The sequence below is a fragment of the Simochromis diagramma genome, unplaced genomic scaffold (assembly GCF_900408965.1).
Source record: "Simochromis diagramma unplaced genomic scaffold, fSimDia1.1 OVJJ01000413.1, whole genome shotgun sequence".
NCBI lineage: Eukaryota > Metazoa > Chordata > Actinopteri > Cichliformes > Cichlidae > Simochromis > Simochromis diagramma.
Genome location: NW_024386948.1, coordinates 779,994 through 807,098, shown reverse-complemented (window position 1 = coordinate 807,098; position 27,105 = coordinate 779,994). Strand labels below are relative to the sequence as shown.

Sequence of the window (27,105 nt, the reverse complement as noted above, 5' to 3'; positions counted from 1 at the left end):
TACAGGTCATATCAGCATGTTCTTTGATCCCGCAATCCTGCAAGTGTAGGTATGCACACATAGTTGTAAAAAGGGAATATTGGAAAAATGCAAAGAATCCAAATACATGCAAATGCACACACTCTCATAAACACAATTGACGGGTATGTTAAAGCAGTGTCACTTGTGCTAATTTGTTATTAACATAAGAGTAAAACTGAGTTCAAAGTCCACAGGAGGCCTAACCAAAGGGAGAAATCTGCAGCTTCTACTTTATCATCGCAGCAGACTCGATTAAGCTGGAGAAATTTGTCTTCTTGCGGCTTTAATTGCATTTGTGGCATTGCTCTGCTTCATGCTACCTGTTGTTTTCCATTCTTCAAATGAAAGAAGCTACTGTCGGAAGATGTGGGCCAGGGTGTACTGCAAACACAGCACACAGAAGAGAGATGGATGACTTTAAACACAAAGAAAGAAGATGGTAGGCGTGACAGAGAAAGAGATATGACTCCAGGGAGGAGGGAGGGAAGTATTTCTCATCTCAACAGGCACTAAGATACCTCCTTGTTTTAGCTCCTTCACAGAAGGCTTTGGCCTATTCTGGCATAAACAAACACCTGATACCTTCAAATTTATGAGACAAATTGATTTGCATGGGAAAGTGCGGCAGTGACCAGACTGAGCTGATTATCATAGTGGTGAAAATAAGCAGAACAATACAGGCAACGGGAGCCAGGTACAGTATGTTAGTAACAGCCATTCAGCTCCTTTTTTGTCTGTGTCCATGCTTCTGCACCTGGTGCTTGTATGATTAGTAATTCAAACACCAAATGGAAACATTAAGCAAATACATTTGCAGGCAAGGATCAGATTGGATGTTAACCCCACCAACACCCAGCGTATACTGCTAAGTCATTATAAGAAATACAAAACTGTTTAATTTGATTTCATTGTGTTTTGATGGCTGAAATGGCTCTCTACTTGCAGATTTGGAGTGCAAGATGTCAGACAAAGAAACTGTTTAGAGAAATTTTGTTAATTTTCAGTTAATAGCTGTTTTGGAACACCTTGTTGGTGCAGAAATACTCTTTTATGGCTTATTTTTTGTAAATTCAACATGCTTTGCATGCTTTTGCAAGAGATTGCTTAGTCACTTAGACTTTGCCTAGTTATCTGCAATGTATAAGTGGCCTTGGCTCAAGAGGTAGAGCATGGCAGCTACTAATTATGAGGTTGGAGGTACAATCCTTGGTTCTTCCAGTCTGCATGCCAAAGTATCCTTGGTGAAAATGCTGAACTCCAAGTTGCTGTTTGATGCAACCATGTAAATGAGACAAGTTGTATAAAGTCAGTTGAGTGCACAAGTAGAAAAGTACTAAGTAGGAACCTGCCCATTGTATAGATTCAAAACTTTTATCCCTTAAGTAAGTACATTTTTTATCCTTGAATGACACATGGATTAGTGTCAGGTGGCGTAACAGACAAAGGAACATTCCTCTGAAAATTGTCAGGTATAAGGACTGGACTGAAAATGAGTATAAAAGCTGCCAAAGTCCAAAGAAAAACTTTGAAAGACCTTCATAAAACCTAAGGACTGTTGCTCAAGACCACACAATTACAAGAATGTTTAGATCTTTGGAATGACAGGGGATTTGAGGAGACTCAAGAAGACTTGAGAATACTTTAAAGCATCAGGACAGGTTTGTTTGTGTGAATTCATATAAAACGAGTTCAAACGCTGTCCAAACATCTAGTGTTTCAGCTCTAACAGATCCCAGATATCCATGATGGCAGAGTCATACACACACAAGCTGGTGCACAAATACACACAAGGGCCCATCCGATGTGTTTGGATAAATGTGCAGAGAGTGAAGCTATCCTTCAGCTGGAAGAGGCTTGAACAAACACACTTGCGTCACATCAGTCAGTGAACATTTTATTCTACTATTCAAGCTATTCCAAACCCTCCTCTTGAGCGTCTCTGGAAATTCGCTCGCCGGAGAAAATCTCCTTAACGGCTGTTAGTCAAGAGCCGGTCCGAACCTCCCACGTCAGACAGAACTGTGTCAGCGACAAGCGGCAAGAAGACAAAGTAAGGTTTTGCTATGGTGGCTCTCTTGACGTATTATAGCACGCGTGGGGCTGCTGTTTTCTTCACGAACTGTCAGCTTCTATAAAAGAAGAATGTTTGAATTTGGGGGAAAGTCTTTCGAGCACCCAAAAAAGAGAAAATATGTGATATCGTAGTGTTCATCGCTCACATGTGTGGTTAAGAACCACCGCCAACCCTGTGACTTTGTATCTCCAATCTCAGCCCATGTGAGCATGCTGATGTCATGTCACTCTCCCAGCGTCCCATAATGACCCAGACGCTTCTACTGTGGCGCTATGGCAACAAGTGCAGGCTATTTCTGACTTTCCTGCAGCCACCAAATACATCACACAGCACAAATTTACAGAAATGTATTCAAATACAATTACCTTGTGAAGAATCACAGCACATTATTGGGTATAAACTGCACTATTAGACAACATTAGCGTGTCCTATTATATGCTGACACATGCGTATAGACGATATCACAGAAACACACACGTCCCTGTTATTGTCCAGCGCAGCGGGCGAGCCGAGACACCATGGCAACTGTTGTGGCAGAAAACATTAAGGAGGCGTGGGAGGTGGAGGACAGCGCGTCTGCTGGCGTCCGCGTGCGTGCGTGTGTGCACGTGCGAATTAAGGTGGAGGAGCTGAAAGACAAAGTATCTGTTTGTGAGATAGCAGCCTTTATTATACAGAGAAGGATTATACTCATCTGCACTTGAACAAACAGGTTGTGTTTTTGTCATGGATTTGAGCACTGCGTGAACGCTGCCGGTTAACATAAAATCAGAAAAACTGAAATAATAAGAACTCCAATGGAAAACAACAGCGTAGAAAGTGCAGCGCACTGGCTAATCATTTGAGTCATACTTCTAAACAGATTGTGTAGGTAACTTGTGTGGACATCTCACTCTGTTTCATTATGTTTTCCATTCTTCCCTACAAACCTCAACTACATAATGCACATCAGAATTGATCAGTAATAATGTTTATTTTTTATAAGTAAAAATATCCATCATATCCTATGACCTACTTTGCTTCTCTTTCCTGTGCTGCCAGCAATGGGAAGTTAATATTGAAATGACTCACTGCAGTAAGAGTAACTCTACTGTAGATCTTTATTAAGGAACAGTGGTTTAGGGTAAATGAAATAAAATCAAGTCAGTTAAACATCAGGGACACTGATCTGGCAGTTAAGTAGCAGAGGAGGTTGTTAATCAGTTTCAGCTGCTTTGGTGTTAATGAAATTAACAACAATTCCACTAGAGAGGCAACACTGACACAACTCCAAAACAGGAATGGTTTTACAGGTAAAGGCCCTCCTCATCTTTTCTGACTGTTTTTTCACTAGTTTTACATTCAGCTGGGGTCAGTGTCACTGGTGGCTGCAGACGTTGTCAGACATGCAAACAAGCACCATTTCGTGTTGCTGCAATGCAATTTTAGCAAACTGGACTAGCGTACCACATCGTTTTTCACCCTCTGTAGGTTGAATCATTTCCATCAGTGTGAAATCTTTTCCCAGTACATATTGGTGCAGATATCCAGCATGATTTCTTCCCATTCACATTTGATTTGTTCAGTGTTGGGAAGGTTACTTTTAAAATGTATTCCACTACAGATTACAGAATACATGCCCCAAAATGTATTTTGTAACGTATTCCAGAATACGTTACTCAATGAGAGCAACGTATTCTGAATACTTTGGATTACCTAATATATTATGATGGTTTTTTACAACTAATGAATGTCCTATTGCTGGGTGATTTATTACTATTGCTGAAGGCTACTCGCCATACCAATAGCAACTAGATTTTTAAATCTTAATATAAAATGAGTAACAGTAGGTGGACATTAGGTAAGGCTGCACTTTTTGTAGTGATCTCGTATAGAAAACTGTTTCACGCGTATATAAAACAGGTCCGCGGCTCCGAACCATAGTAAAGGGACCTCTGGCTAATACGTTGGGTTCGTGTCGGGCTTGTAGCTGAAAACTAGCTTTACTTTGTTGTCTGGGTCAACTTTGGTAGCGAGAGACAGAGAGAGGCGTTGAAAGGCTGCTCCAACGGAACTTATTGTTTCGGAGGAAAACACGAACACAGTGTACAGTCGAGTCTTAATAGCTTACTTACAAATGGGCTCGTCAGGCACTCTTTTTGGCTGCAGTGGTTATTAAATGCTTCCAGCTCCCGTTTCTGCTCGGTGACAACTCGTACTTTTCCACTCTCCTTTTTCTCCCTCCCTCGCTCACAGACACATAACGAGTATGGCAGTCCATTCTCCCTGCAGCACGGACTACATTGCCCATGAGGCTACATTCTTTAGGGTTATGCCTGTAACACTCTGCTATTGCCTTCATATTAAATCATTTAAAAAAAAACTTTTTCACATCATTATGAGACGCGAGATTGAGACACAGGCATTTGAGCCTCTTAATGCATGTTTTGTTTGTGTTTCCACCGGCGTGGAATTACCAAAAATAGAGCGAGCATAGCCTAACATATGAAACAGGAAAAAAAACGCAGTGTAATCCATTTATTTCAACAAAGTAACTGTATTCTAAATACCACCTTTTTAAACGGTAACTGTAACGGAGGACAGTTACTCATATTTTGTATTTTAAATACGTAACGGTGGTACATGTATTCCGTTACTCCCCAACACTGGATTTGTTTTCAAAGTGTTCCTTTTATTTTTTTTGACAGTGTACATATGTAGTATGCCTCTGTTTTAGATGCAAATTAGGAATATGTCCTCAAATCTTACATTGCTACACAATCTTACAAGGTCGACTGAAATCCTGATTGAGTTCCATGAACCCGCGTAACACTGAAAGGTGAACTGAATGGAAGAGTGTTTTCATCTAAAGAATGTGACACTCAGAGGAGTGAGAACAGAGCCAAAAACAACATTAAATCATGTCGACATGGCCACTGCTGGTTCAGACAATGCAGATGCCGGTAGTACTAAGACAACCCTCGGATGAGATTCTGACAGAAATTAAATCCATAAGCCTTCCATAATCCGTAAGAAATTTCACCACCACTTAGCAGCACTCTTGGTCATTTATTTTGAAGTATTATTGAAATTTAATTTCAGTGATCACCAGGACATGAAAATAGTTTTTATACATTGACCAGCCATTATCAGAGTCTTGCTTTAATTGACTGCTGCCTTTGCTTTTCAAAGTACAATTTGAAAAAGTTTTAATTTCTACCACAATTTTTTCTCGTAATATTCAGTTCAGGATTCTTTGAATGTCTCTTGTAATGTCTCCAGAAGAAACTGTTATGTTTCACTCAGAACGTCAGCCCTGCGGCAATAAATTTGAAACCTCACATTGAGTTGCAGCATCTGAAATTCTCTGTACTTAATCTGTGAGTGATTCATGATTCACGATGAACAACAAATCATTACAAAAGCTCATTACGCCGAGTAAACCACCACAAACGTTCCTGTGGGGCTGTTTTACATTTGTTAACTGATCTGGGGTTTTTTAATAGTTGCACTGCTTTATGACACATTTTGAGTGTGGTGGTAAAGTACTAAGAACACATGCAGTTTTTTGTTTTTCTTTACTTGCAGCGGTTAATTTTGTTCAAGAAGCGACGATGATTGGAGGCCATATGAGTTATTTTCTGAATTTAAGTCTAAGATGCTTAAAGGGAAAAGTTAGCCTGTCAGCTATAAATGTGGGCCAGTTTAATTTAATCTGGGGAAAATGAAGTTCAAAGAACTGGAACTGCATGCAGCATCTCTGCAATATACCCTGCTATTACAGAGAACTCATAAACTGCACAGTTAGATACACAAGAAAAAAATTGTATATATATATATATATATGTACTCAAAACCATCCACTTTTTCTTTAAGTGTCTGAAAATTAAATGCACACTGACTATCTATTTTTAAATACACTCCTATGATTTATGATTAATATTATTATCTTCAGTACCAAGGCCCTAATCAAATTATTTGTGTCTGGACACAATATTTATGGTATTTTCCCAACATCAATTTCCCACCATTATTTGTGCCTCTTAACACTATTTTTCATCTGTTCCCTTTCATATGTACTGATTAGTGTCCATGTACATGACTTTTAAAGGATGAACAAAGCATTGTTTTGATGTGTGAGTAGGTGGTGGTGGAGCAAATCATTTCGCCGCTCATACACATCCTAGATTTTCACACTTCGTTTAAGCTATTTTTTAATATTTACTAATGAAAAACATGTTTCTTGGTTTGGTACCATCTCGTCCACCTAACTACCTGGTTAGGCAAGGTTATAAAAGCTACCTTGTTGGGGGCAGGGGGGGAACATGACTTGATTAGGGTCTTCTACTTTTGGTTCCTCCCTTTAGCCTATCATTCTGTCACAAATCATTCCTCTTCTCTCCCATGCATACCTCAACTTCTCCAGTCTTTCTTCAAACTGCTCCCTACTTTCACTGCAGATCATCAGTCAGCCAGTTCACCTCAAACAAGGTTGATTAGGATGAGACATTAAAACTGAAGTGTTAGTTTTACAAAAATACATTTTGTAGCTCTTTTCTTGGTTGGCATGCTGAAATATACCCACTTTATCTGGACAAAATAGGTACTGCTTACAAGAAACAGACTAATAAAAATGTGACCGCAAAAAAATATATTATATATTGCTTTTTTGTGACTGCTTCATGATTTGCTATGAAACTGGGCTCTGTCCCTGACACTGTTTTATATCTACTGGACTTCTGTCATAGTTCTAGCTTGATCATTTTTCTAAGGTGATTTCAGCTATTTTTGGCATTGATCCCTGATGAATGAATTTGAGGATTCAAAGATAACAAAAAATAATGTATGTATGCCTTTAAAGCACCTGACTCTCATATAGACAACCTAACCAGTATTACTTATAGATGCACAGAGAGCAAGCTGTCAACCAAGTGACACAAACACGCTGACAGAGCAGCAGGTAGAAAGCTGGACAGATGGATGGAAGGTTGGAAGGTCACATCAAGAGAGAGACAGACACAGATAAACATGTACAGAGATGAGCTGACAGACTGAGACAGAGAACATACTTCACCAAGAAGAAAAACTGATTTATTTTGTCAGTGTGGTGACGCCACTGAAAGCTGGGCAATAACAACACCCAGGCTTAGAGGAATGCATATGACTTGAACAGCACATGCACACATTCAAAAAATAGAAACCTGTGCTGAAATCAGTGCGTGCGCACTCTGATATGTAAGCGTGCTTTGATATCAAGATGTAAAAAGGTTTTGCAGGAGTTTTATTTGCTTAAAGCCAAACTTAAAGTGTATAATAATCACAAATGAACATATGTTTGCTTCCCCTACTTAAATCTTTTGTGAATGGCACTATTAGAGGTCAAGCGCTGCCCTTAAATCAAAATTTCTGAGGCTGATATGCATGTAGTAACCCACTCAGGCCATTTACTTGCTGACAGAATCAACAATGGCTGGTTTGCAAAAGAGAACATTTTAACTGGAGCAAGACCAAAAACACACTGACCATCTGTAATTGTTTGGATATTTTTAATCTGTTTTCTAATAAAGAAGATTAACATGTAGATGTCGACACATGTGCAATCCCCGGTATGTTTGGATAATTATTCATGTGGTGTGCATCAAACCAACAACTGGAAATGTCCCAGTAAAAAACAACAACAACCCAAAAGCATCTGTTTCAAGAAGGGAATGCTTACATGTGATAGTGAGAGCCTGTGTTTGGAGAGCTTGGTGTAATAAGAGGAACTATGAGTCAAACAGCATTAAGAAAGAATACAGAGGCTTGGAATGTGTGCAAAAGCTAAATCTGAACCCACCACTTAATTTAAATCAATCAGTCATCAGTAGCTACCAAAACAAATGATGTGAGATTACTCAGACCTAATTTATGTACACAGTAGATTCCTTGTCTTATGTTTCCACCCAGATGATATTGTTTCTTTGACAGTCTAATAATAATTTACAAAGAAGTTTTCATCATATTATGGTGGGGGGTTTTTCAATTTGAAGAGTGTTTAATGGGCAAAAAAATCTGTAAGTGAAATCACTATCTAACCTTTGTATTGTCCTTGTATTACACTAAGTATAGCACACTTTTAATTCAATTCAGTTTTATTTATATAGCACCAACTCACAACAACAGTTGCCTGAAGGTGCTTTATGATGTAAAGACCCTACAATAATACAAAGGAAACACAGAAAACCCCAACCATCATATGACCCCTTTCGAGCAAGCACTTTGGCGACAGTGGGAAGGAAAAACTCTCCTTTAACAGGAAGAAACCTACAGTAGAACCAGGCTCAGGGATATTAACACCAAAATAGTTCAGGTATGTGTCTTTGAAGAAACAGTGCCAGTTGTATCCCTCTGCCTTACATCTCTGTTTTGCTGCCTGCCAGTCAAGCTAGTCCAAAGTAGACGACCATACACCTCAATTAAGGCCCTTCAAATGTCCACATGCCTTTCAATCTTCAAATTCGCTTGTTCTGCCAGAGGTTTCTTCATGTTAAAGGAGAGTTTTTCCTCCCCCACTGTTGCCAAGTACTTACAGATATGAAGCAACTGAGGTAGTGTTATATCTCTGAGGCTGTTGGGTTTACTATTGTGAACCGGAACTATATAAGAAATAACTGAATTAAATAAGTGGACTGAATTTAAAGGATCACCACTATTCCACTCAGTCCAGTCTAATGGCAAATTGTTAAAAACGTGGCAAATTTGTCTCTTCAGCCCTTCGTCCTTTTAACCTCTCAGCGCTGAAATGCTAATGGGGTATTGTTGGGACACCGCTGGACACCCAACTTTGTGAATATGATAGCTCGAGAACAAGCCAATGGAGGAAATCATGTCGCAGGTCATTTTAATAGATACACCATAAGTTCATCGATGACTTTGACTATCAGTCAAGTTTTCCAGAAATCTTGCGCAATAATTGTGACCTAGGATTTTAAAATTGACACTGTGGCAGACCACCAGGTGGCTCCACTCACACCCAGGGTGAGGGGAAGTGAGGGGGTGAAGGTTTTGGCGTTTTCTATGTTCAGTTGTGTAAAGCAGTGATTAAAGTTGGAGGGGAAAATTGAGATCTCTCGTCTCATCCTTACATACCTCCACAACACCATAAATTAATCTACTAGAAGGCTAAGGGATAGTACAAGTGGCATAATACTAATGCCCACTAGAAAATGAGCATTCAAACAGGGTGTTTGTGTTGCATTTAAAACCAAATCCTGATCTTTTCTTGAAACTTACCAAGTAGTTTGGTGCTGAAACATAATGAATCAGCGCAAACGAAAGTAAATTGCAAAAATAATACGGAAGCATAAAACTAGTGAAGCTCAAACTGTGGTTTCATGTGAATATCCTGCCGTCAAAAGAAACTTTGTGTTATGTCTTTTTTCTCATAGACACCATTTTCAGGTCACTACAACTTGTCCAAGTTTGGAGATTTCCATTGCTAGGACACCACAGGTGAAAGTCTGTCTCCATAAAATCTGTTAACTTTAGGTTAAACCATTAAACAAATCTATTTATGTGTTTGCATTTTCTTGTTTAAGTTTATTTTCAGTTTTTAATGTGTTCCAGCTGTTTTCTTGTGCTTATGCAGACAAACAAGCGTCAATGAACACAAACCAGTGGATTCAATTTTGTGATGATTGCACAAGCAGCTCTGGCACTGTGTTGTTTGATATATTCCTCATGAGAGATAATGGTAACTTCATCTCTCAACCAACGTTTTAAATAAAAACGTTGGTTGAGAGAACATAACGTTCTCTTAAAAAGGCAGCCTGGATTCATTCTTGCAACTCATTTTAAATAAATTGCGCATAAATTGCGCAATTGCCATGAACCCCCCAGGAATTACATCTTCCGCACTGGCTAGAAATATTCTGGGAGTGTGTATTATCTAATTTTGAATGTATCCTGTCAGGACAAACATTTCCACGGAACAACAGTCCTGTCCTCCCAGTAGCTTTGAGCATGCTCTGATGGAGGTGGTATGGAGATGAAAGCTAAAGCAATGCACAGCTAGTACTCAGAATACTTTACATCCCTCCTTTCTCCCCCTCATTGGCCCTCAGGACAGAGTATGGTGATTTAGGACAAGTGGGTTGGTCTGTTGATAGAGGCCTCTAGATTGAATCCAGACCCATGCCGTCGTCACTTTGTGTGTGCAAGTGTGTGTGTGTGGTTTTGGTCTATGTTGAGTGATCAGTTCCCCTTAAAAACAACTTTTTGGTGTGTTTTTTTTCACTGCTGGATGAAGATCGTCTCTAGAGTTTAAATGTGGTCTGAAAACCCTTGACAAGATATAATTTGTAAGTCGTGTTTGTTTGTAAGTGATTTCTCTATTTACCTCCTGAGTGAAGGGATCCACAGTGCTGTCTTTTTCTCTTTCTGTCTCACACACACACACACATTCCCCAGTTCTGAGGTCATCCCCTGGAGCCTCTTTGTGCAACTCCTGCTGTAAATTCGTTTATGTGTGCCCAGGTTTTTACCCCCACCCGCTCCCCTTTCTCTCTCACACCTTCATCCCTGCAGCTGAAACTAAAGGTGAACGATCAGCATCTGAAAGAAAGAGAGAAAAAACCTTAAGAACAACATGTAATTAACAATCAAAGTGGTGATTGTGGACTGAGTTTTTCACGTTTTTTTTTTCTTGTGCTGTTGTATTCGATAACTTTTTTCATTTCCTGTATGTATTTTAGCTAGATTTGTAAGTATGCAGTATTATTTTAGTTGATTTCTTTTCCTAAAGTCATGTTTGTATTTTATTTTCAGCTAAATGTTTTTCTCAAACTTTCTTTTGTACTCACTCTAACAGTCGTGGAAAATGGCTGCCGGTCCCTTAGCCTGGTTTTGCTGGAGGTTTCTTCCTGTTAAAGGGGAGTTTTTCCTTTCCACTGTCGCCAAAGTGCTTGCTCAAAGAGAATCAATTGATTGTTGGTGTTTTCTTTTGTCTTTTTGTATCATTGCAGGGTCTTTACCCTACAATGTAAAGCCCCTTGAGGAAACTGTTGCTGTGATTTGATGTTATATAAATAAAAGTGAACTTAATTAAGCTTTTAGTAAAGTAAATCACCTTAAATGACACAGCTGGTGTTGCATGATGTGTAACTGACACATATATTTGCAAACTAATAACATAATACATGTAAAAAATGAAAAGAAAAGAAAACTAAAGATAAATTTAAGAAATATGGAAATAAATAGAGTTTGTTAACACACACACACACACACACACACACACATACATATATATATATATATATATATATATATATATATATATATATATATATATATATATATATATATAAACCACAGAATATGAAAATGTAATGATTTTCATCAATTCATCAATTTATTATCACTGTGAAATTTAAATACACGCTTTGTGAATTCTAAGGTTTTACACAGTAGGACATTAAAAAGAAGTTACATGATACTTTTCTTATAAAAGTCTTAAAACTGGGTAAATACAACCTGAGATGAACAACAGCACAAAATATATCCAAGTGTCTTCATCTATTTAACAGAAATTAAGCCAAAATGCAGACGTAGGGTGGGAAGAACTAAATATGATGATTCAATAGCTAACTCTAAGTAATCTTTTTCTGTATGACTTCATTAGTCTCTCACATCACTGTGGATGAGTTTTGGTCCACTCTTCTTTACAGTGTTCCTTCAGTTGCGATTGTTGGCATTTGTTTATGGCAGGAATGGGGGGAACTCCAGGCCTCAAGGGTCGCTGTCCTGCAGGTTTTCGATATCACCCTGGGTCAACACACCTGAATCAAATGATTAATTCCCTAACAGCCTTAGGCTTCTGGAGAACTTCAAGACATGTTGAGGAGGTAATTTAACCATTTAAATCAGCTGTGTTGGATCAAGGACACATCTAAAACCTGCAGGACACCGGCGCTGGCCTGGAGTTGGAAATCCCTGGTTTATGTGTAGCTCTCTTAAGGCCCAATCTTAGCATTCCAGCACCTTCATTCATTGGCCTGTTGCATGACCCAATATCAGCCAAGTTATAGCTGTTGGGCAGAAGGCCTCACATTTTGACTGTAGAATACTTTGGTATACAGAGGAGGTCATGGAAGACTCAGTGATTGCAAGTTGCTTAAGTCCTGTGGCTACAAAACAAGCCCAAATCATCATACTTCCACCACCGCGCTTGACAGTTGTGTCTGGTATTTGCCAGTTGTGAATTTAATAAGTGCCAAACATTAACTTTGGTCTAGTACATTACGACATTATCATGAACTTCCACACCTAAATGCTAACTGAGGCCTGAGAAGTCTGAGATATCTGAGCTGTTGGGGTTTTTTAAATTTTGCATTACACAGTCTGACCTTTGGCTGAATTTGGCGGGATGTCCACTCTTGGGAAGATTGTGACATCATGTTAACACACACCTGATCTGTTAAAGACCATGTTTTTTTTTTTATTATTATTTTGGCTTGATTCATTTAAATTATTAGACTTCACAGAGGCATATTTATTCGTGACTAAATTTTAATCAGTTGATATTGTATTTATAGCTGAAGTCCATTCAGTTTATGCAGATCAATCAAAGAATGCAGGCTGAAGGTCCTTCCTCATTTGCTTCAGTTTATATACATAACGTGCATGAAATATCCTCTGCTTTTAAACCTGTTTTTACCCAGCATCCACAGAATGAGGCGATGCAAATGCCTCTATCGTGTGACATCTATTTTGTGAGTGTTTATTAAACAGATCGAGGCCTCACAGGATTTTCTCTCTCTTATACTGGATCGTCTTAAAGCACTTTAACAGAACACTTTCCACTTAATGGAGTGATTTCACAACTCAGGCATTCAGGCTTTTGGAGGGAGGGCTCTGCTCCTCCTGAAATAAACAATGTAAACATGAACTTTTGCAGTTTGCAAAGCCATAAACCATATAGAACTGGAATTATAGTCCGGCCTCGTGTTCTCTCTGTAAAATATTCAATTGCATATTGCATTCAATGTTTTTTGGGTTGTTTTTTTTTTTTTTTTTTTTTACTGTTTTGGTGTTTAATTTGCTTGAGAATAGGCATACAAAATCACAACATGAGTATAAATCACTGAAAATAATCCTCGCCGTCTGTTCTCTCACCCCAAAGTTTCAAGCCGTTTCTTCTCGAGATCGACTTTTAATCGCTGAGACATTACACATCAACAAAAACACACCGAGCCAAATTCAACAGTGGAAAATCCGGAGCGTGCTTTGAAGGTGATATATAATCACAGGCAGCCTCATTTTCAGCATCCTTTTAACAGTTTAATGATGATACGAGGAGCGATGGTCAGCTCAGGGGGGACGTGTAGAGTCAGGCTTTGCTCTGCAGTGTCCTTCGTGAGCAATTTAATCTTGTTCTAACATGCAGCAGTAAACTGAGCCCCACCAACTCACACTGTGCATACATACATTGATGTCCGTCTATTTTTGCTCTCCTCGCTTTTCTTCTTCCCCTCTGCACTGCCTCTCCTTTAGTATCTATCACAGGCTCAGTGCATTTTTGTGTGTGAGCCACAGGACCACTGAAATAACATTTTACGAGATAATAGGCTCCTCCTTCAGGGCCATTAAACACAACTGTGGTGCTAAAGACTGAACTTCCCTTCGTTAAAATGTGTTAGATCGTATAGTTCACCTGTAAATCTTTGCCCCTCCTTTAATCGTGTACATTATTATCAAGAATCTAGTCTGATATTTTATAAATATTCAATTTTATTTTCTTCCTGTGTGGGTTTTCTGACACATTCTGGATGAAGACATTAAACACACACCCACACATATACACCAGGGCCTTCTTGCAAATCAAAGGCCTTTCTGTTTGGAGTTCCTCCCACACTATTGGCCTAAGTAATCATTCTAAATGACTCTAAATTCACGAAAGGTGTGAATGTGTGCGTAAATTGTTGTCTTTGTGTATGCGTGACAGACTGGTAACCTGTTCAGGGTGTACCCCGCCTCTTGCCCTGTGACTTTAAGCAACCCTGAAATGGATAAGCAAAAGAAAATGGACAAATAAAATAAAAGAGACAGAAGGTAACAATGTTACTAATTCTTAGTAGTAATGCTAAATATATATATATATATATATATATATATATATATATATATAAACTAGCAATCTAACTAGTTTAGGTTAGGTGTACTTAAGTTAGATAAAGATTAAACTAACAAAAAAGGGGATATTTATGACCGTGAAAATACGTGGGCAGAGTTTGACTATAGACTGTATCTAAACAATGGAAACACGGCCATGGCAACTGCTACATTTTTAAGCTGTAACATGATTTATTCATTTATTTATTCATTTATTTGAGCAAGAAATTGCAGTATTTTCAACGAGAAGGTGGAGTGTTGATTTAGCAACTATTGCTATCTATCTTTGTTAGCAAGCCGCTTCAATAGCTGCTATATGTCAAGCTAAATAGTGCTAACTACTAGCAGATTCTCTCAGCTACACCTGATAACGCCACATAGTTGATTTGTCAGATTGTTGCATCAGATGCCGTTCGTGACAAAACCACAACCTTTCATGCGTTGGCAAATCTTTAAACTGCTAAGCTATGAAGACACTAAATAACAGACTAATGAAATACTAACACCAAGAACAATAATAGGCCATATTATTTGTCCCACAGTTGCATGAAATGCTATGGCCAAAAAGTCCAGTTTGCTGACCACACAAACTATCTGCACTGTCAAACTGGCCATTTAAAAAAAAAAAAAAAAAATCTCCGCTGTAACGTTATTATAGAAGAAGAAATAAGCTCCTGATTGACTCACTTTTGCAGCTGCCCTCAAGTACCCGTTAAAGGAACTGCGGTGCTAATGTTATGGGACTTCTCCTTTGGTTTATAGCAACTTTTGAAATATTTGTATTACAGATTTATCAGTGAGGGAGAGCATCCAGTGTTAATTTTAGCAACCTTAAAGGGGCAGTCGGAGCTTTTATTTGCAAAACAAAACACCTTTTTTTTTTTTTTAAACACTGAGTAACTTGTTTAGTCATTTTTGGTAAGCAAGTCTCCTGCCAGGATTACTTACAGCTGCAGTTTAAATGACTAAAACCTGACCAAACGTTTGAATTAGAACATTTACCTATCAAAAAGTCATTCACTTATGGCGCTCCTTTTGTGTTCTTGGTGCTCGTCAACATTCCAAACACAAGAGATTTTACAGATAGAAATGTGCATCTACCTGCGTTATGCATGCCAGGATAGGCTTCAGCGACTCTGCGACTCTGACTCAGGACACGTCACAAAAAAAGACACACAGCACAAATCATAAGGTGAAATTTCATCAGCTACACGCACAAATAAAGTTCATTAAAAAAAAGTGCAAATATGTGAATGAAATACCACACTGCTGATTTCATTTAATCCAAAGATGATTAACTTGTCGTAAACAATAAACACATCTCATTCAAAACCTTGTGGAGAAGATCTGATAAGCAGGAGTCTATTGTCTGCAAGAGCATATGTTTTTTTAGCTGGTAACTTTATATCAGTGCAGTGTCTTGATGATTCTTGTGTGAGATACAAAGTATATTGTACACCACAGCACCTGCTTTAAGGCTGAGTCAGTCTTCGGGAGTTAAGGAATCTGTTATCTGCTGATTTTAAAGTGAGTGCTCCTATGAACTCCTCGGCATTCTTTAAAAGGTACTATCTGATAAGAGAGGAATCCAGTTTCTCATTTTTCCTACCAACCCGTTCACACGTTCTGTATATAAGATTAGAAAACAGATATTTCTCAATAACACCCACAGAGCAGCGCAAATACGTTTTATTAACTCTTGCTAAGGGTTTGTTTATGAGCGCTTTGATAAAACCACACTGTGCTCTTTTTGTTTCGCTTTACTTACTTTGATATCTATTACTAGCCTTGATAGACTGTATATAAAAGATGGAGTTAGCTGTTGGGTTTAAAAAGCAAAGCCAGTGCAGAAGTGCTTTTATTGTGCATTCTTTACATGGCCAGCAGAGAGGGAGTCTTAGACGTCTGTGGCTTCTAAGACTGTGTTTTTATTACCTTTCCAAACATGTTAACTTTTTTCATTGATAGTTTTAAGGACTTTTTAATTTTGCGTTACTTTGTTTTTCTTTTTAGTTTTCAGTTACATTGTAAAAATACTATAAAAATACAGACATTCCATACACTAATTTTCAGGGTTTTAAGACAATTTAATGCTGTAAGTGCTGATGCCACTGAGGGGAAAAATGAATATAAATAGCACACTATTGGATATAGCTATGGTAGATTACAATACTTTTTCATTAGTGAGTGCAAAGACTCATGGGAATATGAATGTTTATTACAAATCACTGATTTAAACCTTTTGATGGTTTAATATTTTTCTCATTTGGACTCTGATAAGGATGTATGAGGGACTTTCCAGTGTATGTGTGACGAGAACAGTGTTAACATTCAGCCAGCATCATTTCTAGTGGCTAGATTCCATTTTTTAATGGTTTAATCTGAAATTGCATCAAAGCTGATAGACTGCTGTGGTTTAAAAAAAACACACCAGCCTAAATTCACAGTGAATGGATGACAGCCATATACAGTAAATTGGACTTAGATATGGTAAAGGCAGCCATAAAGTTGTTTTTGGACTATTTTGAAGCTGCAATGCTAATGTTTTGGATGCTGTCATTTTGGGTTTTGGAAGCTAGCAGTTACCTTATACTGATTATGTCATGATCCTGGGTTCTTTTGACCCAGCGTTTTGTGTTTTCTCTTCTTGCGATTTTGGTTCTGTTCTTCCTCTGTTTAGTGTTTATTCTGTTCTGCCCGTGTGTTCCTGTATCTAGTCCGCGTTTCTTAGTTTGTGTCCTTTCATGTGTAAGTTCCTGTTTTATTGTGAAGGTCTGCGTCTTATGTGAGTGTTTTCAGTTTGCCTCCCTAGTCTCCTCACGTTAATCACTCCCAGCTGTGTTCCCCACCTGTGTGTAATCTCCCTGTGTTCTCTGAGTGTATTTAAGTTGTGTCTTCTGTCATAGTAGTTGCTGGTTCGCCTGTGTTGTTTTCCCCTTGGTCTCCCTGCATCTCTCCATGTGTATTTCTCCGGACCTCCCTGCATCTTCGTTTCTGGTTTGTTTTGTTAGTTTTACCCAGTTTAGGTTCAAGTTTCATGTTCCCAGTGCCTTTGTTGTTTGTATTTCCTTCGTTAATAAATACTCACCTGCACCAGAGCTGCCGCGTCCTGGTCCTAAATAATTCCACACGGCTTGCCCCGGCAAACCGTGACAGATGAACGGTTGGAGTGCCAAGTTATCAGCTAACATTGTCTAGCAGGGTTAGCGATCTGCACTCAAAATACTTATGGGTTCAATTTTAGTATAATAAAATCCTAGAATTTAATTTACCAAAACTGAAGCACAGTCTTCTGGGATGATCTGTAGCACAAAGAAAGCCATCATATTAGTTATAATGATCAGCTAAAAATACTCCAAATGCACAAACAGTGCACACACAAAGTGCAGAAATCCAGTTTAATGTCAAAATACGTTTTGTGCTCTTTACTGCTGTAAAGTTGGACGTTTTGACGTGGGAGTCTTTGGGGACTGACTCCTTTTTGGAACCAGCCCCAAGTGGCCATTAGAGGAACTGCAACTGTTGCCACTCAAGCGTAATAATGTAACTCTTCCACATCTGAGGTTGACCCTTGGTGAGGATATGCTGTTACATTTTACAGTAGTAAACTATTTGTAGATATTGCTGCAGAAATACTACAACAGAAGCAGGGCAATCAAACAGCTGCCACTATTATACTGCAAATTGTGTTTTCCGAATAAAACAGTACTCTTGACATAACTTTCCTGTAATTTAACAGTGAGAATTTTCCCCTAAACACATCTGGCTTCCAAAAACTAAGTCTGGCAATGGACAAAATGCTCACACCAGTGCTTCACAACAGGACTTTATAAACAATGGATGACGTCATGGTGGCTACATCTATCGTTCATGCAGAGTCTGAGGCAGTATTCCTGTAACATCATTTTACAAGTAAGCTGACAGGAAGCAACGGGTTACACACTGACGCATGTAAACAGGAGGATTCAAAGAGGCCTGACAAATGTTAATAAAGTAGACTGAGTTGGTTAAACATGTCTACCAAGTGAATTGATGGAACAATAACAGCAGATACTACAGGATGCAAGTGGAGTAGTTTTGACACAGATTGCTCAACGCTGGTTCCACATTAAGTATTTCACAAACTTATTTGAAATACACCAGCGGGGAGGGTGGAGAGGGGGTTTGGTGGCAGGGCGTAGGGGCACTTGCCTTTCATGGTCTCTCTTGAAAGCATATTTGCAAAGGGGAAAGCTCATAAACAAAAATTACTACCAAGTGTTACAATGGAAGCACTCGATCACAGTTTCAGCTCTGCGGTCCATCTGTTACACTCTCGCCTCTGTGATTTATTTCTTTTAGTAATTAGGCTTACAGCGAGCTATTTGTCAATGCTGGAAGAAATTTTGCATCTTTGACATGCCAACTTTCCCTAAAGGAGTTTGTTTTTAGCTTGACCAACAAGTTGATTTGTTTTGTTTGTTTTAATTTTCCAGTGAGGATGGCAGAAATGAATCTGCTGTCAGGAGATTTTTTTTTAAATTATTATTATTTGTTATGATTCAACTTTTATCAAAAAACAGTGAAGTTTTGCTGGGGAGTATTCTGCCAGCCTGATTGCAACAGCACGTATAGCTCCATATTATGAGCTATCCACAAAGAAAACCCTCCCAGTATGGGGTTTCTTCAGTCAAATCTTATAAACTGTGGAGCTCCATTTGTGGGTCACTGACATGAAAACATTTGTTCTACCCTGCTGTTGATAATCAAAAGCTTTTGCACTGCTGGTCCTCCTTCTTCAGAGCCCCGCCCATCCTTTGCTTTTCTCTCTCCGGCTTTAAGCATTGAGTACCCAGAAAAACGCTGAATAGACCGGAAAGAGGCGACTTTGTGATCAAAATAAAAGCACATATATGGTTCTCATGAGTTGAAAGTCAATGTACTGGTATAGTATAAGCTTGCCTGTGTAGTTATAGTGTTTTTTCCCCTTTGATTTGGAGTTATGATTTATTTATATAGCACATAACATTATGGGCAAACTCAATGTGCTTAACACAAAAGATAAAAACATAAAAAAGCTGTGTAGGTTTACTTTGCTTTAAGACAGGGATTAACATAGAAACACGTTTCTCCAGTCAACAAATGAACTGCAGTTTGTTTAGTTTGTTTCTGGTAATACAGTATCCGTCGGCCAGGGTTAAGTCTTAGTTTGAAAACCCACGCCGGAAGTATCAGTCAGTAGCGTTGCCAGCTTGACGTGGGTCTCTGCTCGCTGTCTCGCTTCTCTTCTCTCTGGTTCAGCATCTGTCTTCACAACAGTTTGCGGGGCGCGCAGTATGGATCCGTTACGCGTTACGCGCTATGGTGTCCCTTCTGGCACAGAGCGTTTCCTGACACGCGCTTTTCACTGCTGTGGAAACTCTTAAAAGGGGTTCTGTTGTGACTCGCAGTCTCCAAACTTCCAACATCTTTCGCTGTCTTTTAATGTGAGAAGAAGCAGAGCGCACAAGTGACCTGCGGACACATTTCCTGCGGTCCGTCCTGACGCGCACAGACACTTTTCTTTTTTGGAGGGGGAGACTTGGGATATCATTTACTGCAGCTGCATTATTTACTATATGTGGATAATTATTCGGGACGATGGGAGACTCCGTGTTCTTCGACAGGCAGAATTCCTATCTTGTAAGTACCCCCCCTCAGGTTTATTAGCCGTGGATTAATGACAGCGACTGGAGCGTGCACTGAGACTCGAGGGCTTACATCTTGTAGTTTCTGCGCGCATGCCTGATAAAGATGTTCATTTCCTGCACGATGCAGTTGTGTATCGATATGAAGCCTCTCTCTCTTTCCTCATATCTGAGATCATGCATTAAAAAAAGAGTGCCACGGAGAATTACCGTTATTTTATCAGCAGCCACTCAAAGCCAAATTAAAGCCCAATTCTGCACCAGCTTTTAGAGCTTTCACCTCATAAACGTCACTCAGTCGGTGTGAATCAGAAATCTGAACCTAAGCAGAGCAAAGGGGCCTCAACATGCCAAAGAAAAAAAAGAAAAAGAAAGAGAAAAAACTTCCTGTGATGGAACTTTTTAAGAGGCGTGTGGTGCGCAGAGCGCGTACATATGTACACACGCACACAAGACCACACATGCTTCCTGGTTTTTGAAAAGCGAGTCAGAAAGACAGAAACCTGTTGCCAGCTCGCTGTGGAGAGCCACAGGTGTTGTGTTTGACATTCTACACCTCGAAGAGCCGTGGCCCAAATGAAGGCAAAACACACAGATATGGGTCAAGGCCCTGTGGAGCGGTGTGGGCTGCTGTGAGAACTGCACCTTCAAAAATGTTTCCATCAGCGGTTTTTTTTTGTTGTTGTTGTTTTTTTGTTCCTCAGTTTGTGTTTGACGTGTGTTTGACAGATTTCTGAATTCTGAAGATCGCCAGAAGGTCTGGTGAAGCAGCCACTTGGGTTGCTTTGCAGAACAGGTTCATTTTAACTGGATCGGTTTTTGCTGTAGACACCGATTCCTCAGCCACCCTTTCTCCCGCCATCTGCTGCCCTGTCTCATCTCAAGTGGTGAGGAATCCTCCGCTGACTGCTCCAGCGGTCCGCCTGCTCGTTTATGAGCAGTGTTTCTGTGGCTAGAAGCCCTCATAACGCTCAGAGCGCTGATTGGAAAACAATACAATTTTCTTTGGCTCGGCTGGCCATCGCGCTGTGGTCTGGATCGGTGCTTTGTAGCAGGCCCGTGTGGTGTGAATGCCATCACCACACGGCCCACAGTTACGTGCCTAAAATTCATCCAGCAGAGGCCAATGAGGCTTTGGAGCAGTGACCAGATAGTTACAGTGGCTGCCGTCTGTCTAGAGAAATGAAATCTGATGTAACTGGATTTGTATTTGTTTATTGAAATTGTGGTCTGCATCTGTGAGCCCAATAATAAATGGCTGAAAATCATACCGAAAGCCCTCAGAATGACTGCTCTGATTGGAGCAACACAAACAGCTTTTAATAATTGTGAAGCCACAATAAGGGGACAGCATCTTTAAAGTCATATTGATGGCTTAAGTTCTTGTTTGGATAAAAACAAAAAACAAAAAAAACAATAGTAGTGCCCAAAAGAATGTGATCCACAGTACAAGCATCTAACATGAGTTTCCTACCACCCTTAGGGTCAGGGTGAAGAGCTCAGTAAGTGGCATTCCTATTGAAGTTGCATTCCGACTGAATGCCACCCTGTGGACGTTTTCCAGTTGAGTACAACTGGGAGGAGATCAAAGGCAGAGCAAGAGGAAGTGAAGAAATGTTTATCCTATAGATTTGATGTCTTTTTGATTTTTGCACAGCTCCTGAATTAAGAGTAGGAGGAAGTAGCTAGGTGAATATGGACCTGGGACACTCGGCCTGAACCAATAGAAAAAAAGGCGCAGAATGCAGTTGTGCCACATATAAAGAAAGAGAAAACAGAATCTTTAGTTTCTTTTTCATAAAAATCACTAATCATTCTGTTAGGTGCATGCTTGATTATGCGGTCAAACATGTGGCTCGTGTTAAAAAATAGGACATCGACAAATGTCAGTATTAGCAGGTGCTGTTGATTTGCTCTCATTTAATAGTGCAGAGGTGCATGTGTGGAACTTCCACTGTCTTTGCAGATAGGCTACTGCTGGTGGGCATGAAGTCAAAATAACTGGTCTGTAAAACACTGAATTATGGCTAATATCCGTCTCACCCTACTAGAGGCGACAGATTTTTAAGGCTGATATCGATGCCGATATTTGGCGATTTAAAAATCATATATTTATCCCTCTTTTCTTCTCTTTCAGAAACTCAAAACATAATCAGATTTCTTAAACACTTATCATGTGTCGTTATTTAGCTACTGCTCGGGTCGGTGAATAAATACGGTGGCTTTCCAAACATATGTTGAGCACAGGGAAGCTCGTCACAACATAACACTCATAATATAGCAGAGTGTTTCTCCTGAGTCTTCTTTACTTAGACTCAAACAGTAAACTTAAGACAGTTATCACATTAAGCTAAAGTGGTATCAAGTAAGAAAAGTTATTAATGCTAGCTAGTAAGGTTATTAAATCCATAAGGCAACTTAAAGATTGTGGCTTATGTTTAGAAATACAAATTTATTCAGTGTTTAGACTCAGTATGGTAACCTTGCACATTACCATTTTCCAAAGGTAGTTACAACCCGTTGGTTGTCCCAAACCCAAAGATAATTCTTAAGCAGTTAAGTTTCGTGTCATTTTTTAAAATAAATGGCGCTTAATCATGTAAATCCTACATATTAAGCTATGTTTTCTTGTCGGTTTTGACCGTTAGGGGCACTATGTAATCAGTAAGCCTCGACTCAGAAGAGTAGATGATAGTTTCTCATTAATTAAAAGCCACCACTGAAGGAAATGTTTGTCCGTAAAGACTACAAATGCTAAGTGGCACTGGAATGTCAGACTTTCTTGTAAACATAGCTTCGTCTTTTGCCTCGACATTGTTGCAGTTCTTTTATTTTTTTTTTTCACTTCAGTTTGTGCATGAGTATGTGGGTTCACTGAGGCTGTATGGACACATCTGGCATAGTTTCTCTAGATGTTCTACACTTAATAAAAGCAAAAATAAGCAAGTTTCGGAGTTGGGCACAAGAAGTTGAAGTGAAATTCATTCAGACAGGATGTATTGATTGTTAACATTTTAAGTCTTTCATTCGGAAACTTGGACATTGCTGTATTACAAAAAGCAGCCGGTAAAGGCATAAGAATTACATCCTGACAGTGCATCACAACCAAATACAAGTGAGTGTTCAGCCAGGATGTGCACTGTCGGCTCATAAATCATAAACGCTTGGTATGATATGATATGACAAAGAAGTAATTCCAGATGAAATTGGACTTGTATTAATGGGGGCATTATGCCTCTTCAAGCTGCTTCTTACATGCTGCTGATAAACAAATCTGTTATTTTTTTTGTTCATGCCAGACTAGATAGGTGGGAGGAAATTGTTTTGTAGATGTAGATTACAGGTTTTACGTGGTATTATGAGGATTATAACAATGATACACAGGCAACCCTTTTAGTCAACATAGGCAAGATTCATCACCCGCAAAGACTCTAAAAATGTTAAGAGGAACAAATCACTCTTGATGTAATGGTTTATCAGCACTGAAAAAGGAAAAATACACAGCTGAGCTGCTTAAATACACAGCTGAGCTGCATAAAAGCTTTCTATCTTTAAGACAGCACTGCGTCTAACTTTCCTTCCGGCCCTGCTAGTTGTCTTTTAGATGTTACTACTAAACTGCTAGATCCCATCTTATCGCTTAACATTTTTTAGTCTGGATAACAGGATAAACATGAATGTATATTAAATATTGATGTTGTAATTGTTTAAAAAAAAAAAACCAGGCTTTCTTAAGTTCTCAGTCAGTGCTTGCTAAGCTATTTGTATTGTGTTACAATTACTTGACTTTTTATTTGTGAAGTGTTATACTTCACACCTGCAGAGGTCGCCAGTTTCGCTGTGGTTTGTAAAGGAAGGGGCTTCCAACCAATTTTCAGCCAGTAGGAAGAGAAACATAAACCCCACATGACGCTACTGATGCTAGCTAATGAGCTAAGAGCACCATTTTTTTTGGTCAGGAATGCATTTTTAAATTGTTGTCTTAACTGTCGAAGATTGATGTTTGGTCAGACGGTCAACAAGTTATAAATGGTAGCACAATGCGGCAGCTAGCATAACGTTTCAGGTTTAAAATGCATCTTTATTTCTAACTAGTGTGAAGTATAGGAATTCACATACTACACTAATAGGCATGTCACGATATCAGAAAGTTAGAAGTTATAGCATTAGTTATTTTACGCTAGTTTAAGCATGCATGTAATGTTGCAAATATTTTAACCTACAAAAAGTTGATTTCATAAAAACAATATCAACTGTCACTTTTGCCATCTTCCCCATGTCGTTTTTCCGGTGTCCTTCTTTAGCATGAATAATCACCTAGAACAGTTGTAGGGATGTGTTTCAGCAGTTAAAAGTATTGTTGATATTAGTTCAAGTGGCATCCCTACTAGGAGGTATACATTTTAGATTTACATTACATTTATATTTTACAAAGTGTACTATTTGGAATTATATTAACAGAAGCAGGAACATTAAGATACATGTCAACAATGCTAACAGCCTATGATTATGCTATTTTGTGAGTTAGCTATGCTATTTTGTCTAAGTGAGTTAGACTAGTCATTATATAACATTAAAATTATGTAAAACTGAAATTGGTAGAGGTTGTTGATATTTTTTTTAACCTAGTTCATTAAAAGAAACACTGGACAAATTACCATCTTGACCTTAAACTCAACAGCCACACCGTAAAAAAAAAATCCTAAAAAAAACAGTAATATTACGGCAGCTGGGGCGCCAAAATAATACCAGAACAGAAATAACAGAAAATAACTTTCTCATGAAAATACGGTTATTTTCAGTAATGACAATACAGTTTGTTGCCCTAATTTTACATGGGATTTTGCTTTTCTCAAGTGCTTTTAAACATTAAATTAGGAACATTTTAATGTGATTAAACAATGAAATTACCTATAAACAAGGTCAATGAATGCGGCAATATGAATAATAATACTTAAATGTACAGAAATATACAGTTAACGGTTGGTTTAAATAATAATGGATTGCATTCATATCGCGCTTTTTGAGACCCTCAAAGCGCTTAACAATTCCACTTTATAATTCCCCTCTGGCCATCACCAGTAGGTGGTAGGTGAAGTGTCTTGCTTAAGGACACAACTACCGAGAGTGTCCAAGCCGGGGCTCGAACCGGCAACTTTCTGATTACAAGGCAAACTGCCAACTCTTGAGCCACGATCGCCCTAAACAACAATAATAATAATTATTATTTGATGTAAAAAAAAGTTTATAAGAATCATTTTATATATTTTTCCATAGCATTACATTTGAGTTTAACAGTTCAATCTTTCAAATAATGGACAAATATTTGCGAAATTATGATACATTTGTGAATGTATTTTAACAATATAAATATGCATATGTACAGACAGATACATGTAAAAAAACAAGAAAATTATGTTTTATTACATTTACAGTGATTTTACGTTAATTTACATTTGAAATGTAAAATCACAGCCTATTTATGTGAATTTAATGATATTCTAGAAAAACAGTACAAAACTGTAAAATACACAGTAAAATACTTGTATGTTACAATTGTTTTTACAGTGCATATTATGGTTTGGCCCTATCAGTTCAATATTCCATGACAAGCTACAGGTCTGGTGGGTTTAACTGATTAAACTTTGTTAATGACTTGTGAGTTTAGCTGTGGGTCATGTGCACCATGAAGCACTACGTTGTCTGGATGTCATATCGTAGCAACGGAGAAGTGAAGGAACAAGGAAGTGTCAGAACACGAGTTTGAGTGAGCTAATCTTGGACAACAGCCAGTTGTAGCGCCAATAGTTTGCCAGTAGTCCAATAATGATTGTCTTTGTCTTGAATCTTTTTTTGTATTTGCAAGTGTTAGCAAGCGATTACAAGTTTTCCTCTTTAAGGAAGGCCACAATTCAGATGAGGGGTTATTTTTAGAGTCAGAAATCTTGATATAGTGAAGAAAGATCCAGGAAGTCTTGTTTTATTTTAATTAACTATACTGTAAGGTAGCAGCTCTTGAGTTACACTGAGAAGTACAAGGGCAGACAGAGCACAACTCAAAGGAAGCATTGATTAAATGATTGATGAGACTCCTGCATTAGCTTTTTAGTCTTAAACTCTTTGTGTCACTGATCAAATAAAAAAAACAAAAAAAAAAAAGCTACATCTTCCTCAAACCACCCAGAAATACTTGTCAGCCTCAGAGCGGCTAACTGCTTAGACATCCTCCCTCTTCTTTTGTATTCAGCTCCTCTCCTCATTTTCCTGCGTGCCATTGTTTTCAGGAACTTGAAATTCTTCTTTCACCTCCTCCCTCCACCTCTCCTCCTCTAATTTAGAAATGCTGGGAGCAAACATTTTTATAGCACTCTTCTTACCTGCCGATGTGTGACCTTGTTCTATCTTGGAAAGTTTGTTTGCTTTAGTCCGCTGCCACTGCCACTCCCAGTACAAATAGCCTTGGGAGGCACAAGCCTTTAACTCTTGTGGTCAATTGCAAAATAAAGAGGCTTTTTTGCAGATTGAATGAATCTTTACATGTTATCTAAGAGCAAACAAATGGCCGTCCCAGGCTCTTTAGTGACTGTTGTGAACAGCTGGGCTCGTGCATGTCTGTGGGTGTTTGGACGAATGGCATCAACTATCCGTGCAGCTCCTTACTCATCAGCAGAGTGTGTCTATTTACTTTGATCACAAGTTTTCCAAAGCACACCCCAATCCAGACGGAAAACTTAGCGGGAGTGGAGGTTTTGTTCACGGGAGTGCACTTGGTAAGAATGCACTGAGTCGTCGGCTAAATTTGCACTTTTGAAGCAATAGTTTGCCAATCAAAGCTATGTGAAGGTCTTGTTGACCTCTTGTAAAGTAAGTCATGAGTTGACACTGCACATGCTCATTAGCATGGCACCTTGTGGGACTTTTGCACGGATATGGCAAGTGTAGAACAGTTGCAGTGTGGCAGGAAAAAGAAAACCCACAAAGGCAAAAAACAACAAAAAAAAAGGCCTCTGTGCGTTCCATTGCTGTCACTTTTGGCTCGTCATGACAACACTGTCAGTCCCTCGTTTTTCTTCCTAGACCCATCAGGGAAAGGCACTTGTTTTATTATCAACAGCGAAAGAGAAGTCCGCCCTCCACTAAAAGTCTTGTCTTTTTATGGAGACGTCGAAGGCTGAGCGGAGGAAAGCAGAGTGGAGGAAACACAGAGGAGAAAGTTCT

At 38.9% G+C, this 27,105-nt stretch overlaps 1 protein-coding gene and 1 long non-coding RNA gene across 4 annotated transcripts in view; one reads left to right on the top strand and one right to left on the bottom strand.

Moving 5' to 3' along the window:
- Nucleotides 1-27,105, top strand: part of LOC120737489 (rho GTPase-activating protein 6-like) — a 107,959-nt gene that overhangs the window by 34,818 nt on the left and 46,036 nt on the right. The window contains exon 1 of one of the 3 annotated variants that reach the window (XM_040038228.1): nt 18,409-19,882. The exons of the other annotated variants lie outside the window; for them this stretch is intronic. Coding sequence (XP_039894162.1) covers nt 19,841-19,882 — 42 coding nt within the window. The 5' untranslated portion in view covers nt 18,409-19,840. Of the gene's footprint in view, nt 1-18,408; nt 19,883-27,105 lie in introns of those variants that run through there. 3 annotated transcript variants of the gene reach the window in all.
- LOC120737490 lies at nt 1,707-26,744 on the bottom strand. The gene is made up of 3 exons (XR_005696746.1): nt 26,265-26,744; nt 15,962-15,967; nt 1,707-1,717 (listed from the first exon to the last, which is right to left on the bottom strand). It is a non-coding gene; the product is annotated as an uncharacterized LOC120737490 (long non-coding RNA).